At 40.3% G+C, this 18,264-nt stretch overlaps 1 protein-coding gene across 3 annotated transcripts in view; it reads left to right on the top strand.

The window, feature by feature from the left end:
• Window positions 1–18,264, top strand: part of LOC122558555 (diacylglycerol O-acyltransferase 1-like) — a 177,894-nt gene that overhangs the window by 42,621 nt on the left and 117,009 nt on the right. For 2 of the 3 annotated variants that reach the window (XM_087996049.1, XM_087996051.1), the window contains exon 3: window positions 15,458–15,563. The exons of the other annotated variant lie outside the window; for it this stretch is intronic. In XM_087996049.1, coding sequence (XP_087852175.1) covers window positions 15,458–15,563 — 106 coding nt within the window. The remainder of the gene's footprint in view (window positions 1–15,457; window positions 15,564–18,264) is intronic. 3 annotated transcript variants of the gene reach the window in all.

Genomic DNA, 18,264 nt, shown 5'->3' with positions numbered 1-18,264 from the left:
GCTGGGATGGCACAAATTAATTATGGAGCACATTCCCTTGGATGTTTTTACAAACATGGTGCACCACACAACAGACCATTTTTATAAGACATGGCAGCCCTACTTGAGTTATTTGGAAATAGATTTGTCAGTTGTCTTAACTAGGGCGTTTGTTTAACTAGGATGGTTAGATTTGTCAAGCCCTGGGCCCTGGAAGGGATGTCCCGAGTTAATACGGGTATATATACAATGCTCCCGTTCCTTTGTTTGGCAGCTTTACGCCGAGCATAATAGTTCTGTATTTTGTGGGGTTTTTTGTTTTTTTTTGCTTTTTTTTGGTGTTGCTTTGCACAGTGTTAGGGTTTGTTTTGTATTAGAGGGTAGGTTAATAGTTAGGACACAGTAGTTGTATTGTACTTTTTTCTTTTTATTATACTGATATTAGTTGATTGTATTTTTCAATAATTTTATATGTTTGTAAAGTTAAAAAAAATTTGCTAATAAATATATTTACAAAAAAAAAGTCTCTTCAGGACTTGGGCCAACAAGTCATTACAATTGCTGCCAGTATGCTGACTTGAGACAGCAAGAGTCCCACTAGACCTAATTTGAGTAAGAGGCTGGTGTCCAAGAGAGTGCACAGCTTGGAAAGTCCACCAACAATGGTTTGGCACAGTTAAATTGCTTAATAACATCCAAATCAGAATCCGTCAGAATATAACGTCTTGTCTCTATTTTGATTTAGTCCCTACCCTCCCCCTCACTGTTTTGATCACACAGCATTGCCCTTTGATGTGAAGGGCAGTGTTTGTCACTGGCCACCCGGGTGTTTTCCTATCTTCCTGGTGGTGGAATTTGAAAAAAAATTTGTGCATTTTGTGTCTTCCACTGTGTCTCACACCTGCACACACACACCAAAAAAAAACAAAAAAAAAAGAAAAAAGGAAAAAAAATATATAACGTCTTGTCAAATGGTCACCCAGTTCTCATGGAAGTCTTACTGGTGTGGCCAATTCAGTGATTGCAGAACCAGTCTTTAACAAAATTCACTCTGGACTGCAACCTGATGTTTGTGCAAGATCTCAGCTAGTCTGCAAACCTATGCCGGGGAACCTTTACAGATTAAGGATGCAACTTCGGTTCCAGTCTCTTATGAGAAGCAGCTGGTTCAGTTACCAGTGATTATAGTAAAGGCTTGGGCCCAAGCTTAATGGGGTGAAATTGGTTGAGGGAGATCCACCTAGATTGGCTGAACATTTTTCGATGAGAAAATGTTTGCCTGAATGAAATCCTAATTAAATACCCAGGTGTTTAAATACCGGGAAGGTCTAGAGTCTCAAAGGCTACCTTGCATGTTGACAAGGAAGCAATTCCACAATTCTGCAAGGCCCGCCCAGTGCCATTTGCCTTGCATGCAAAAGTAGAGTTAGAAATCAGAATGCTGGAAAGCAAAATAATCATCAAACCAGTCCAGTTTGCAGTAAAGGCAACACTGCTCATAACGATTGTGAAGTTCGACAGTTCGGTTCACCCTTGTGGGGATTTTAAACAATCAGCAAACCACTTTTTACAATTTGATAAACACCAATCCCTTGGATAGAGGATTTATACGCAAAACTGTCAGTGGTGCTGAACGTTTTGAAGCTGGACATGAACCATGTGTACTTGTGACTGTGATTAGATGAGGATTCTCAGATATATGCTATAATTAATACCCACAAGGGTTTGTACCAATATACAAGACTGTAATTTGGGGTATTGTCAGCCTGTGCAATTTTTCAGCAGACGATGGAGAACATTTTACAAGGTTATCCAAGATCGCTATTTATCTGGGTGAAGTGCTGATAACAGGGAAGATGAATAAGGAGCACTTAGAGAACTTGAACATAGCCCTTTGACATTTCTCCCAGGTGGATGTACGCTTTAGAAGGGAAGTATCTGTATTCCAGGCACCCCAAATGACCTATTTGGGCCTCAGAGTCGACAAGACCAGGTTACACCTGTTGGAAGATAAAGTGAAGGTGATGAAAGATGCATGGGCTCCCATGTCTGTACCAGAGTTAGGTTTTTCCTTGGATTAGTGTGTTATTATGTAAAATCCATAAATAACCTGGCCACCATCCTCACACCTTTGCATCAACTTTTATAAAAGGATCAACCTTGGGAATGATCTTGTAACATTCAGGGAAGAAAAGAAACGACTATTGTCTTCTAAGACATTGACGCACTGTAATCCCATGCAAGACCTGGTATTGATATGCGATGCCTCCCAGTGCAGCATTAGGGTAGCATTAACTCGTAGGTGTCCCAATGGAGAGAAACTCCCAAAAGCAATTGCATTCAGGACTTTGGCTCCTGCAGAGTAAATACACACAGATAGAGAAGAAAGATTTGATGATCATATTTGGAGTCAGGATTTGATGATCATATTTGGAGTCAGGAGTCACCAATACCTTTATGAAAATAAATTTGTAATAATAATGGACCACAAATGCCTGCTAGGTCTCCTTAAAGAGGACAAGACAGTGCTACCCCATACCTTCAGGCCGCATTCGGCAGTGGGCTGTAATACTAAGTGCATATAATTAGAACTTAGAAGACCGTCTGGGAGGTGAAGTAGCAAATGTGGATGTATTGAGCTGTCTCCCACTGGCAGATATATCACTGGTGGTACCTCCACTGGAAGATTCCATAATGGTTTTAAATTTCTGGACATACTCTGTCGCAGCTGACAATATCAGACTTTTGACAGAAAAATCTGGTCCTGGCAAAACTGAAATGACAGTGGGGGAATCAAAGAGCTGTCACAACTGCAATTGAAACCTTTTTGGACCGAGAGATACCGGCTCACAGTAGAAGACGACATATTACAATGGGGTGCAAGAGTGATTATTCCAAGCAAAGGTTGCCGCCAGATACTGGCTGAACTACACCAGGGTCATCCAGGGATTTCCAGAATGAAGCTATTGGTGAGAAAATATGTCTGATAGCCAGGATTGGATGCAGACACAGCTGTGCTGGTGGGGCAATGTCCAGAGTGCTAATAAAGACAAATATTAGCACCAGCAGGTCCTCACATTTGTGGGAATGGCCAGGTAAATCCTGTATTCAGTTACATGTTGACTATGCAAGTCCTTTCATGGGCTTGATGTTCTTAATCAATGTGGACTCCTACTCAAAGTGGCTGGACTGTTCATTCGTCAAACACGAGGATGACGATAGAAGAACTGCAAGAGTTGTTTGCAATACACGGACTCCCGGAAGTGTTGGTCACATTTACAAGCAGCGATCACGGAATCACAAAATCCCCAGAGTGTGGAAACGAGCCATCCAGCCCATTGAGTCCAGAATGACCCACCAAAGAGCACCCCATCCAGACCCACCACTGCAACCCTGCACTTCAATCCACCTTGTCCAGGGAATTTGAATGTTTCCTAAAATCAACTGGTATTCAACATATAAGGATAGCTCCGTATCATCCATCATCCATTGGCAGAAAAGCATTCCAAACTTTGAAGTCATTCTTAAAGAAACAGCCTACAGTTTCACTACATATCAAACTGTCCCAATTCCTATTTGGTTATAGGACCACCCCTCAAGCAACTACAGAGATCGCGCCAGCAAGGTTGCTAATGGGAAGAAGAGACCACACGAAGTAAAATATGATCTTCCTGGACATCGGTTGGGAGGTGGGTGAAAAGGCATCAAGAATGCCAATGCTGGACACAAGACTCTGCTAAGAGAGAGGCGGTTTATCTCAGGGGACAAAGTTTGGTTTAGGAACTATGGGAATTGCCCAGCATAGGTAAGAGGCATGGTCAACATGAGGTCAGGTCCAGTGATGTATAAAGTTTGGTTAGGTGTGACGGTCCTGAGCAAGCCTGTGGACCATATGAATATTGAAAAATTGGAAATAATGCAGGAGCAAAATGTGCTGGCCTCCTTGACTGCCTTTCTGACTGTTCTGGGTTCTCCCTCATCATCAAGTGTTGAAGATATCTCAGAATCTAAGATGGACACAGCGGATGTCTCTGCCTCAATGCCATTGCCTGAAGAAGGGAATGAATTTCTTCCAAGACGCTCTGGGTGCAAGAGGTGAGCTACTGTGCTTTAAACACTGCCATTATCAGAGGCAGGGTTGGAGTAACCTGACCCAGTGCTAAAACACGCCAGGAGGAGCTACAAAAATAAACCAGCCTACATCCTCTTACTCAGAGGGGGAAGGATGTAGTGATTGTAACGAGGTCAGCCAGATGGACCTCATATAATATGAGTTCCCTGGTTGGGGCTGTTAATCTGGTCCAATCAAGGAACTCTGGCTGACAGGTAAGAACAGGAATGTGTGACATCCTGTTCACTTTGAGAGCTGGCTCTGAGGGAGCTGGATCAGTGTCAAGGACTGTCCTTGTGTAAATAATGGGTGACTTGGTGACAGAATACTGACCCCTGGAGTTGTTTCACTGCCTTTGTTTGTTTTACCAAAATACAATACCTTGCGTTTATCCAAATTAAACTCCATCTACCACTCAAATTTTACATCTCCTTTTCAAAAAAGGAGATGGATGAATCAGGAACCTACAGATTGGTTAGCCCCAGTTTGCTGAAAGAAAAACCTCCTATGATGTAATAAAGAATAATATTAGTGAGCATTTAGGAAGCTATGAGCTATAAGGGACAATCAACTTGACCTTAAAAATCATGTATAAAAGAAAGAAAGTACCAAGGAATGTATACAAGATACGGGTTGAATAATAATTGAAAGTGTGTGCCAGATAGGCACACAGACCTGTACTCCATTGCTCTAGCCACTGGTGCTCCATAACATTGGCAAAACAACAGGGCAATGAGGGACCTTCTCCTCCAGATGACACTACCTGTCAATTAGTCAAAAGAGGTGTTAGTAGGCACACAGTTGCAGGTGGAACCATATACAGATCCCCCAGAAGTCTGCTGTCAGGACAATCCAAAGATGACCAGCCCCTCCACCTCCACCCCGCTTGCAATTCTGTGGGAACGCAAGCTGACAAGCAGATCTGGACTGTCTAGCCACTAAAATACCTGGGTCATCCACCCAAAATCCAAGTTTGACAGGTTCCCTGTAACTCAGCTGTAAGCCCTGGAGTACATTGAGTGGGAGGAAAAAGAAAAATAGAAATATTCCGAGAGAACATAGGTGGCATGTGTGAAACTTCACTGTAAATACATTATCACATTAGTAAATATATGTTCACTTTTCATTATCAGCTGTGAAACTGTCATTTCAGCTGCAATGACAAGAATGAAGTACTACCCTTCATGCCAGATGATATTCTAACCCTGTTTGCATGATTGCTGTCCTTTCCATAGCACCCATATTCTCTTGAAACTTTGGCAGGATTGAATGATGGACTATCAAGTGTATTCTTAACTCTTATTAAACAGGTAAAGTGTAAAATGGTCAATTCGGTAAATTGCAATTACAGTTGGGATTACACTTGGGATGTGCAGCATCAAAACATTTAACAGTCTATGAAAGACGACTTCACGCAATTCAATTTCATTAAAAGAGGTTGACAAGTCATGCCTGAATTGCTTTGGCTGACAGTGCTGCTCTGACTGACAGTGAAGCTGTTGCTGATGTACAATCTCCTTTCATCATCGTCCATCACATAGCCTTGTTACATCCTGTACTTGTCCAGGGCAAAGCATCTAAGGATTAAGCAATAAACTGTCTGCACTAAAATGTAATGAAGCACCAGGCCTAACCAACGGGGAATTCTCATGTTGAGGAGACATCTTATTTCCCAAGTTGGTGCCAGTGGAGGAAGATGTTGCATTGCAGAAATGCTGGGCATCATAGTATGGCCACCACCACTAAACAAAGTATAGTACCACTGCCTTTCTCTCATGTTTATGGTATTCAATGGAAGATGTACAACTGTGGGTTTCCTGCACTTTTGCTGCATCATGAGGACACCTTTGGCTGGAATCTCTGCATTAGGAGGCTGCACCATATCCGCTGTAGGTTAATGTTGGTCCTAGGCTTCCAGCTGCATGTGGACATTTTGTGCAGTGGATACAGATGGCAGCAGCTTTTGTGCCTGTTTCCTGTGGTGTTGTTTCTAATGAGCTTGTATAGGCATTATTAGAAACAGCAGCTCCTCAGTCATAGCACGCATAAAATAACATTTAAACAGCATTCTCAAAAATTGGGACATGAAGGTGTCAACAAGAAGTGCAATAGGATGCCCATAAATGGACCTTGCACATTGTTGACCTGATTCAGAAGTATATGGTAAAATCCATCTTTAATAAACCAGCAGGTAAAGCATAAACATGTCAAACCAGTAAGTGGTACCATCAGTTAGGACTAAAACAGATGATGTTGGCTGCTGCAATATCAAAACATTTACAGTCTGTGAAAGGTGACTTCAAACAACTTGATTCTATTGAACAAGCTTCACAAGGATCTTCTGCCTGTGTTAGGCCAATGCTGATGCACTGTAGGATACTAAAGATGTTACTTTTGAAGAATGACCTCATTTTTATTGTTAGAATGCAATGGCTCTCACAACTTTTTAATGTAATAACTTATCACTCACTTTATCCCTGGCAAAGTTATGCACAATCCATCTGCATTGAACCAGGTTGATGGTGACTTTTGATGTTGCCCTCCTCCAACCACAGCACTTTTTACCCTCCCACAATCTATTGTCTACTACCCTTACGTGTTAATTGTTCCCCTTCACAACTATTGTCCCCTCTGCATGCCCATATGTTATCTCCAATTCTGACAATTCACATTCCCAGCATTTCCGGTACAGCAATGGCCAGGGTAATTCCCCTTGACACTCAGTTGTGACGATAGTATGGATTTAAGAGGTGTATTTTGTCCCTTTTTCAGAAACAAAAGTTTGAGACAGAGGTGGAAAGCAGTCTGCTCCAAAGTCAATAAAATAAACAGCTTGTGAGGCCTTGGGTTTTTTAAAGTTGGAATGACTGAAGCTGTCTGAATAGGTGAATCAAGCTCCCACAGAAGCAGAATTGTTTTTTAGTTTTAGCCTTCAGTAGCAGTTACTGGAGTCTTAAAGCTAGACGTGAAAGCTCTTAATCCTCTCTCTGTTACAGCTAAAAGCTGAGGTTCTCTTCCTACTGCTAGAATTGCATGTGAGGCAATTTGTTTTACTGAATTTGCCTTTGCCAAGGGTGTGTTAATGGGAAAGTACTATACTGGAACAGTTAATTAGTAGTATTCATTCACAGGATGACCAGGCCGCATTTCTTGACCATCCCTAATTGCCCAGAAGGCAGTTAAATGAGTCAACCACATTGCTGTAAGTCTGGATTCACAAGTAGGCCAGACCAAGTGAGGACCGCAGTTTCCTCCTGTAAAGGACATTATTCTGTTCAGCAGAATAGAGTTATAGTTAAATGAATTCTTTTATTTTTATTTTGTCTGTATTTTAACCGCAGTGTAAGAATAAAATGTGTTCTGCTTAACATCAAGTAGTTTGACCAATCAAATTGCATCTTTAACACAATACCTTACACTTAACCAGGATCCTAGCATTTTCTTATTTGAAAGTTACCTTTCTGAGGCGGTTTGGTCTGGTCCACAACACAGTGAACAGACCCCAGACTGACCAGGGCCCACTCCCCGACTGGCATAGAAAGAGAGGATTGGCGTAGAAAGACAGACCCAACTGATTAATAACTAGAGTGACTCCCTGAACTGTAGTGAAGCAGTCTCCTGACACTGATCAGTCCAAGCACATGACTGACCATGACCAAGCACCAGACTGATACTGGACAATGCCCTTGACTTAACCATACCATTGCCTACTGACTAATGAGAGTCCACCTTGAATTGAATAAACACAACTCCCGTAAGACTTGAGACATGGCTGTTTGGTCCAAGCACATTCAGGGCATTGATGTAGCATTGTGCCGTACAGCAACATGTCCACTGGCATGACTGATCTTTCCTGACAAACATGACAAGCTGAGTCTGTTTGTGGCTGCGCTAAAAGACAAAGCAAGACAAATATGAATAATTTCTGAGTGAGGCAGCAAAGCACAATAAGGCAAGGCAGAGATGCGCTGATCATTCAAGTATACACAAAGTGAGTGAGCACTAAGAGAGCAAGTTAACTCCTCTAAACTGCACCTTACTCTGATGTACAACGTGGGTTCCTGTCCTGGTGTGTAAAGTGGCCTGGTAACACCATTGCAAAAACTTGTCATATGCTCCAAAGTGCAGCATTGAATAGATGAATGTGCTATGATAATGTCAAGGGGCTGGTGCATGTCTGATGCCAGACTCTGTGTACAAAGGAGTAGGCAGTTGCTACCCTTAGTGTGTCCCTGAGATGATGAAGACTGAATGCCGAGAATGGACAGCTGGAGGAGCTAGTGACGAGCTGGAGCCTCCAGGTACCTGCTCAGACTTTCATGATTAGAATTGTTGCTGCATAGTTCCTCTCTGTAGGGCGGGAGGATTCTAAATTGCATATCAATGAGGCGAGAATAGATAATAATAGCTGTTAATGCCTGTAAACAGGCTTCTTGCTGCTCACTAGTGAAATTCTCATCTTGCCATTCAAACCTTGAAATGAAAATTGGACCTTTTTTGTTCTCAACATCAAAAACCTCATTTTTCCAAATCTTGCATATTTTACCAACTGATTCACCCATGCTATTCACAGGCTGGGAGAATTCAATCTATGGTGTCCCAAGTAAGGCCAAACTCCCAAAGAAACAGGCCAGCTGACGTTAAATACCCTCCCCTCGCATATGATTGATACTCCAGGCTGCTACACCTGCATGATCAGTGCTGCTTATCCCAGACCCCACATTTCTTCCACACTTGCTCCAGTTATTTGGGGACTACTGCAGTCCTCGCAGTAGCCACTGCTTCTGATGACACTTCTGATGACTGCTGGCACTCTGATTGACTGGAAGTTGTTGAAGGCAGAGTGCCTTTCTTCAGGTGGAAAGCATAACTTCAGGCATGTAAGTAATTGCCTCCCCATCCAACACATGCATACACACACACACACACACAGGAATGTACTGGAATTGTATAATTCTCTAGGAAAATGTTAGGAATGAGGATTCTCAAGGGAAAGTTGATATGATTTTGTGTTCTTTTAAGCAAGAAAATTAGGGAAAATTAAATAGATGTGTACAAAATTATGAAAGTTTCTGAGAGGGTAAATATTTCTATTGAGATTGATACAGTACCAATGGAACTTCTTTAATAGCATGTGAAAATCATGATAAAATGTAGTGCAAGCAAATACACAAAGTAGTTAACCTGAAGTAGTAATTGCTTAAAAACAACTCTGAAACAATAAAGAGAAATCCACTATTTAATCTTTGTGATTAAATTAATTAATGCCATCTTTTTGGGATTGTTATTGTAAGACAATCATCTAGGTTAATGAATAATGTTTTCTTAATGTACATTTCAAGTCAAGTCAGCAATGTGACAAAGTTTTCTCTCTTTCAGTGTCAAATGTATTTGTCCTTGTTGCTCTTCATATAGAAAGATCCCTGTCAGTAGTAAGTGTACCTCTATTACTCAAATTTACATTTAAAAGAATATTTTTCAGAAATCAGAAATGAGTTTTAGGTTTTTAGTGATCAATATTGTATCACAAATTAAAGCTCCCCACAGGTTATTACTTTGTAAAGAATGACATTGACAGAACTCGCCTGTCACAGAATTTTACAACAAATGAAGGCATTTATCTCCATCATGCTTCTAAATCCTTTTGACAGAACTGTCCAATTTAGCCCTACATTCAGATTGTAACCCATAATTCTACAAGTTTGGCTTCTTGAAATAGAGGGTCAGTAGCCTTTGAATGCTCCTGTGAAATCTTATTCCATCATTCTTTCAGTTAATACATCCCAGATCTTAATCATTCTGCTTGTTTCCCATTTCAGTTCTTTTGCAATTTAATTAAAATTTATGACCAATGATCCACCTTGCCTGTTTCTCAGGGTAGGGTCCTAGGTCCAACTATATTCATCTGTTTCATCAATGGCCTTCCCTCCATCATAAGGTCAGAAGTGGAGGTTCCTGCTGATGATTGCAGAATTTTCAACACCATTAATGACTCCTCAGATATTAAAACAGTCCATATGTAAATGCAGCAAGACCTGAGCACTGTCAATTTTGGTCTGACAAGTGCAAATAATGCTACAAAATTACCCTCTTCAACAAGAGACCATTATTTTTGTTTTTGCCATTGCTGAAAACCCGCTATCAAAGTCCTGGGGGCTGCCATTCACCAGAAACTGAACTGGACTAGTCATAGAAATATTGTGGCCACAAAAACAGGTCAGAGGCTAGAAATCCTCCAGTGAGTAACTCACTTTCTAATTCTCCAAGGCCAATCTGCCATCCACAAGGCACAAGTCAAGTGAGTTATGCAATATTCCCCACCTGCTTTGATTAGTGAACATTCAATGAGACTCAAGAAGCTTGAATATGTCCAGGAGAAACAGAGCTGCTTGATTGGCACCACATCTACAAACATTCAACCCTCCACCAAGGGGTCAGCAGCATCGCTGTGTCCCATCTAAGGATTGTGCTGCAGAGATTCACCAAAGCTGCTTAGATAGCACCTTCCAGATTCACAACCACTACCATCTAGGTTGTCAAGGGCACCATGGGAACTCTCCAGTTGCATGTTTCCCTCCAAGCTAATTACTGTCCTAACTTGGAAATATATCATCGTTCTTTCAGTGTCATTTTGTTAAAATCATGGAATTCCCTCACTTATGGCATTGAAGGTCTACCCTGCAAATGGGCTGCAGTAGTTCAAGAAGGCAGCTCACCCCCACTTTCTTAAGGCAACTAGGGATGGGCAATAAATGATGACCCAGCCAGCAATGAACATTTCCCATGAACTAATGGGAAAAAATTTCACCCTTCTATTTTTTATCAAAACTGCTATTCCTCTCATAATTTTGAATATCTCTATTCGGGTCTGCTCCCCTCCCACTCTCCCCAAGGCATGTCTATTGTGGGCCTCCTCCACCAGCTAAACAAGGCCACCCGCAAAACTGGAAGAGGAACACCATGTCTTTTGCCTCAGGAGCCGAAGTTCATCAGTTTCCAAATTTCCCGTCCCCACATCCAATCCCAGATCCAATCCTCTGACTCAGCTGTGCCCTCTTGGCCTGATTTACCTGTTCATATTCCTTCCCACCTATCCACTTCACACTTTCCACCGACCCATCATAATCACCTCCCACTTTCGCCAACCTATCGCCATCCCAACTATCTTTTCACCAGCCCCAACCCCCCCATTTATTTCTCAGCTACCTTACCACTCCTCAGTCCTGATGAAGGATTAAGCCCGAAACATTGAATCTCTTGCTCCTCAGATGCTGCCTGACCTGCTGTGTTTTTTCCAGCCCCACACATTATCAACTCGGACTTCTCTAGCATCTGCACTATCTCCTACTCTAACGTGCCCTGTGCTGAAAGGTTTTAATTTCGCTTTCTGTAAACTCACCACATAACTTAAAACAGTTCATTTCTTGGTATTGTCCTGTAAAATTCTGTATCATTTCCAAGTCCTTGACGGTCTTTCCAAAACTATGATGCCGCGAAATGGGCTTAATTCTATACAGTACTCCAGCCGAGGCCTAACATACTCTTATCAACATTCCTGCAACCACCAAAGATTTATCAATATATACCTGAAGTCTCTCTTCAAAATAATATTATTTATAGTACTAAAGCAAAGTAAATGCTAGAGATCTTAAATAAATCATAGGACTGGAAAAGCTCAGCAGGTCAAGCAGCATTTGTGGAGAGAGAAACAGAGTTACCACTTCAATATCAAGATGGCTCTTCTTTGGAAATGATGGGGTCTGGAAATCAATTATACTGGTTATTTTAATCAATCTGTTCACATATGCTATGACATACACCTCTGGAATAGGTTGGGACTTGAGCCATTACCTTCTGATCCAGAGATTAGGACACTGTAACTGCACTACAAGACCCCTTAATACTTTCTTATACCCATTGACAACCCAGATCTTTGTGACAAAGACTGACAATGGATTAGAGACCATAGGACTGTCGTCTCTGGAATGCATGAAACCACCAATCTTTTCGTTAATAGCTGAACACACCAATCAATTGCACTACAGAGACTGACAATAAATGGCTATTATTCTGTAGTAAAAGGGTGAAGAAGGGACACGTGAAACATGTGGTGTAGGTTCCTCAGGTTAAAGGCAAGGGAATGCTAATAGTAAAATAAGAGAGATTATAGATTGAGCATACGTGTTAGTAGTAGGATTTAATAGAAAATGGGTAAGCTGTACTGAGGATGAACCTGTGAAAATAAGACACTGTCAGGGAAGGAGATATTAAAATGGAGGAGAGAATTCATGGTGTGATGTTATTGATTTTAATGTTGTCCTGAAGGCAGTGGAATTCCTAAGCAGAAAATGAGATGTTTTACCTCCACTTTGTGTTGGGCTTCACTGGAACACTGCAACAGACTAAGGCACAAATATTGGCATCAAAACAGGCTGGGGTATTGAAATTGCAAAAGAACAGGTGATAAGGGTCATTCTTGTGGACAAGGTGGCAGTGTTCCCCAAACAGCCACCTGATCTGCATTTTGTCTCAATTATTCTATAGTAGACTAGATTGAAAGAAATGCAAGTAGGTCAATGCTTCACCTTCTGACATTGCTTGGGAAGATGCCATGGAGAGCAATAAAGAGGTGTTGGGAGTGACTGAGACGTTGTGATGTGAGCAGTACTGCAAAATGCTGTCAAGAGAGGGTTGGGAAAAATGCAAATAGTGTTGTCATCCTGTTGGAGGTAGCCTCAATACTGGAGAACAATCTTTTGAATGTGGAGGATGGTGAGCTGGACAATGAGAACAAAGGAACACAATTGCTCTTCTGGGAGCGGGGAGGGGGGAAAGCATTAGACTGCCTATCCTTGACGTGCATCAATGATGCTTATCTGCACTTCTTACATTTGCCTTCTACATTATTTACTATATTGTCAGACTTCATATCATTCACAAACTCTGAAATTATACTCCCTATTCCCAAACATAGGTCATTTCTATATAATGAGAAAAGCAAACCAACTCTAGGGAAACTACATAGCCAATTATCTAACCAGAAAACCACCACCCCTTTAAAATCCCATGCTTATATTTTCCCAATAAACCTGTTAAGTGGTGCTTTGTCAATTGCCTTTTGAAAATTAATTTATTATCATACATGCACTACCTTCATTGATTCTTTCTTGATCTAGTACTCAACTTGGGATTGTTAGACATAATTTGCCTTTCAGTAAATCCTTTCTGGTTTTCCCTTCTTCAACCATGTTTCTCTGTGAGTGTTAATTTTGACCTTGTCAGTGATCTTTAGTAGATTTCAGACTGATGATGTTAGACTGATTTGGCAGTATTTACCAGGATTATCCCTGTCCTGTTTCTTGAAGAAGCATGCATTTATAATCCTTTACCTCTCTGGAACCACTCCCATATCCAACAAGAATTCAAAATGTGTGGTCACACAGCTGACAATTCCAACCTAGACTCCATTAGCAATCCAAGCTGCATTCCATTTTGACCAGGTAATTGAATCTCTTCCAGTTAGTACTTTTATCTTTTCTGTTTCAATGTTCCTTTCCATAACTAATCTTAATCTCTATCTGACAGTCACACATCACTGGTATAGATCATTCAACTGTAATCTTAAGTGGTGCCCCCCCTGTGATTTTCACCGTCTTTGCTCAAAGAAACCTGTGGCCAAAGTTTAATATTGCATTCACCTACTTGCTTAGAGAAGTTAACTCAAAGGGCCCATGTTAATGGAATGAAACGTAAATTTCCTAGTCTACATCGCTTAATATCAAGTATGTTGCAGCTGCTCTCTAGCAAAACTTCCATCAAACAATACTACAGAAAATCTAGTTTCTATGCAGAATAAATTAAATGGATCTGAAGTTTTGTTTGGGTTCTTACAGTCTTCTGGAGTTACAGGAGAACCTTGTTGAATTTTAGTGTCTATATTTTGATATAAAATTTTGATAATAAAGCTGAAAAGGCATCATCACAGCTAGCCAACAGTAGATTGGTTCTGTACGTGCATTGACATTACTGACTTGTCTGAAGTCATCATTGTATTATGTTGCTTCAGGTATTTTTAATCAACTTAGCCAGGGATGTTATGACAAACCCCTGGAGCAGGTAGGCCTTAAACTTGGGCCTTCTCGCTCAGAGGTTGGAATACTGCCACTGCACCACAACAAACCTCATTATAAACACAGGATTTTCATTCTAACACACTCCCAACTGAGCTTTATCAACCAAGCACAGAGTCCTCATTGTGCTGCTTTGTGAATTCAATCCTAATTGAAAACACTTTCTTAAGCCTATCAAATTCTGGATACTTTTTCAGATGCAAGCATTTGCTTCAGTATATGTAATTTGTATTGTTTGACAAATATTGAGATGCAAATTGTGCAGATTACTGGGCGATTAAATACTCATACTTGTGTTGTGTTAAATTTCCAATATCACGCTTTCAGGTCTATGGTGCCCTAACTTATCTCTTCCTCAGTTTTTATCAATTGGCATTGTGTTTGCTTGGCTACAATTCCTTGGCAGAAGTCCTGTATTTGGTTTTCCATTAAGATAATTGGCATAAAATGACCTGATTTGCTTCACTGCCTGTAGTGGCCTTACTTGTAAAAGACAGACCTTAGGTTTATTTGTAAATAATAACAGAAATAAATAATTAATAATATCCATTAGAATAAACTGATGTTTTCTTGATTCTTGGGATGTACTTTGTAAGCGTACTTGACATTTCCAATATCATCCCATCCAAATATATGAAAGGGAAGTTCTCTTTGTGATTTCTGCCCCCAAAAGTGTTTCAGTTTGTATACTCAAAAACAAGCAGAAATATATATGAAAACCATAACATATCTTCTTCCTATTTTAACTTAAAGTAGTACATTGCGTCTTGGTAAAGACCACTGACATGGTTTTTGATATACTTTTGAGTGTGTACTCTAGTTTAGAAATTAGAATAAAATATTAATCAAGTCTTTCATTGTTATGAATTACCTCACCTCCAGTTTTGTTTTGTCAAGTATCTCCTTATGTTTAAATTTTACCATAGAATCAAAAATTCTGAATTCCAGGCAGCTGATAATTGCATTGCTTTTCAAACTAAGATTATGAACTAACATAATTGTCTATAAATTCTCCCAAATATTACATTCATCTAATCCAAAATATTGTAGTGGGTACAAGATTTTCCTATTGGGATAAATATAATGCTTTGTCTCACCATATATAAATTTTCAAATTTAAGGTATTTTCTTTTCCAGTTAACCCTCAATTACCTATGACAAAAATAATTATATTAACTGTTTGGGAATGGTTAATAATTGTAGTGAACTTAAAAAAGGTTTAATTTATATATTACAGCTTTCAATGAGTGAAAGATCAGGGTACGCTGCACAGATGATCAATCTTGGAGCAGTTCTATTTTTTCCACTGTGTGTTCTTACCACACTGAGTGCAACGGGTGCAGGTTAGGAATATTTTATTTTCTTCTTATTTTTGACTCTTTATGTTCTGTATTTAATATTCCCAAGTTTCACTTCACTCTCTCAGCCATTTGGAGAAAGCATTTGATTTTGGGTCTGTCTGCCACCTTGAAAGAATTGATGGCTCAATATCTGTTGAACATTGGAATTGAGGAATAACGATATATTTCTAAATTTATTGAGTTTCTTTTCAGGAGAGATTTGAGAAGGAAACCAAAGTAGGAACTCAATACTTCTCCAGTAGTAAAGGACAGGTGTCTTGTTTGGGAGCGTGCTGGGGCACTTCCTTTCAATTAAATCTGGGACTGGAAGGGCAGTATTCCTGCCTGGATGCTAGTCAAGGCACTTCGTCCACTTGAGGATTTCATTCAGCCACTGCTGGAAAAGTTGGGTGAGGGCGTGCTGTCCAGAGACAATTTTGACTTGGTTGGGGACTAAGGGGATATCCCTAATTCAAAAGCACTGTATATCTCTAAGCGCCCCTCTTTCATTTCCCTTCACCACAGTATCTGACTCTGCAGTCCTATCTGCATGACCTACCCCGCTATCACCAGTCTGCAAGGATGGCATGATTAATGGAAATTTTTCAATCTGGCTTTTCTTATGCTCTAAGATCAGCTAATTTCTGATCTAATAGGGTAGTAATTTGGGTGCATTCATTTTTTCGCACAAAATCCTATTGGCCTGAATGAGGGCTGAAATGCCTATGAGATTGTATCACAAGTTCTACTTTAACCTAGCCAGCGAGTTGCAGAGAGTAGCAATTCAAACATGATTGAAAATTGGGTATTAATGACCAGAAAATCCCAAGTTCCTTTAATGTTGCATCAGGAGGAAAATTCCAGGTTCTATATTCAACATATTTCCATATTTCAAAAAACTTAAACCACTCAAAATTCTCCATTTGCCAGATCTTTGACATCTGTATTCCTCAGCAGTGCCCTTATGTCCTTTTCACAACTTACTTTCCTAACTATCTTTGTGTCACCAACAAATTTAGCCATCATTTCTTCTGTCCCTTCAGTCAAGGTATTCATATAAATTGTAAACCATTGAAGTCCCACTTCAGTCCCTATGCTACACTACTCATTACATCTTGTAAACCTGAAAAAGACCTATTTAACACCTGCTACCTGCTTTCTGTTATATAGCCAAATGTTCCATCCATGCAAGTACGCTATCTGTAAACCATCAGCCTTTATTTTCCACAAAAACCTTTGATATGACACTTAATCAAATGGCTTGTATAAATCTAAGTACAGTACATTCACTAATTCCCTTTTATCAACAGCATATGTTACATGATTAAAGAATTTGTTTACTTTATTACATTACCTTTTTCCTTATGGAGCAAAAAGGCAGGGCACTAGGCTTTTCTAGAACTGTAACCAAATGTGAGTGACCATCAGCTACCACACAGTTTTGGAGCACTGTATATGGTGACCAGAAGGGCTTCAACTTGTTCAACATGCAGATGTTGTGCAGTGTGATGCAATGCATTACGTAGGTCTGCACTAATTATACTCACATAACTGTAATGATTCCTTAATGCTTCACCAATCATCAGTTACAACTTTCGTTGCCCTAGTTAGGGTAAGAGGCTGAGCTGACAAAAAAGCTCCCCACCATACACTACACATCTGTGCACAATTATGAACATGAGATATGTTCAAAGTCCTGATCAAGCAAACAATTGGTATCCTGAAGCAGTGCTTTCATTGCCTGGATAGGTCTGAATATACTAGGTTGTAATGTCCCCAGCGATTCTCCAATATTGTTGGCATCTGTTCTATGCTTCCCAACTTTTTAGTACAAATGATGCAACCTATCAAGCCACCTACAAAGGAAGAAGTGGAGACAAAGAGTATGAAACCAGGTAGATGCAATGTGATTATTAAGAGCTGGCCCATTTATCCTGCTTAATTAAAGTAGCAGGTTATTACGGAGCATTTTGCCAAACTACTGCCTGTACTTCTGCACTAATAGTTATTTCTAGTCAGTAGTCCTGGTACTTCCGTCATTTCTAGAATTGTGTTCCCATACAATTATGGGGTTTCAATGAATCAATAAATACCACATAAACAGCACACCACAAAATTTGTAAATGACTCATATACAATGTGAATTAACACATTAATTAAGTAATAATCACCCCTATACAGGACCAGGTGGTTACTGAGATGTTTTCATAAGGTGCTACTTCAGTTGCTTCAGGTAGGGAGGTGGAACTTTGCTGTACTTTAATGAGGGGATGTAAGATGGCTTCTCAGTGATTCTTCAAGGCTTGCATACTAGCAGGACAGTGTGTCTCAATTGCTTTCTGGTTCTAGAACATAGATTGATTCAGGAGTTTGTGAGGCTAAGTATGTCACTCACTCTGGTGCCACTGCCACTCGTCCAACTATACCTTAAGGATCTGTGGTAAAGCAAACTCGAGGAGAGTGTAGTGGCATTAGAATTTTTATGCATTTATGGTCACTATAGAAGGCAGCAGTAGAGATGAAACCCAGAACCAGAGTGACAGCAGAATGAGTTTCTAACAGCATTGTCAGAAGTGTCGCTGTTAGTTGTTACTGAGGAAACCCATTGTACAGTCCTGGAGATGAGCACATGCTCTGTGGGTGAATTAATTACCATAATGTACTATGACCTCACAGAAATTGAAAGTGAATTCCATAGTGTCAC

This window comes from Chiloscyllium plagiosum, unplaced genomic scaffold (assembly GCF_037043375.1).
Source record: "Chiloscyllium plagiosum isolate Xiang-an unplaced genomic scaffold, Cpla_swu_hap1 HiC_scaffold_17, whole genome shotgun sequence".
NCBI lineage: Eukaryota > Metazoa > Chordata > Chondrichthyes > Orectolobiformes > Hemiscylliidae > Chiloscyllium > Chiloscyllium plagiosum.
This window is presented reverse-complemented; position numbering and strand designations above follow the sequence as displayed.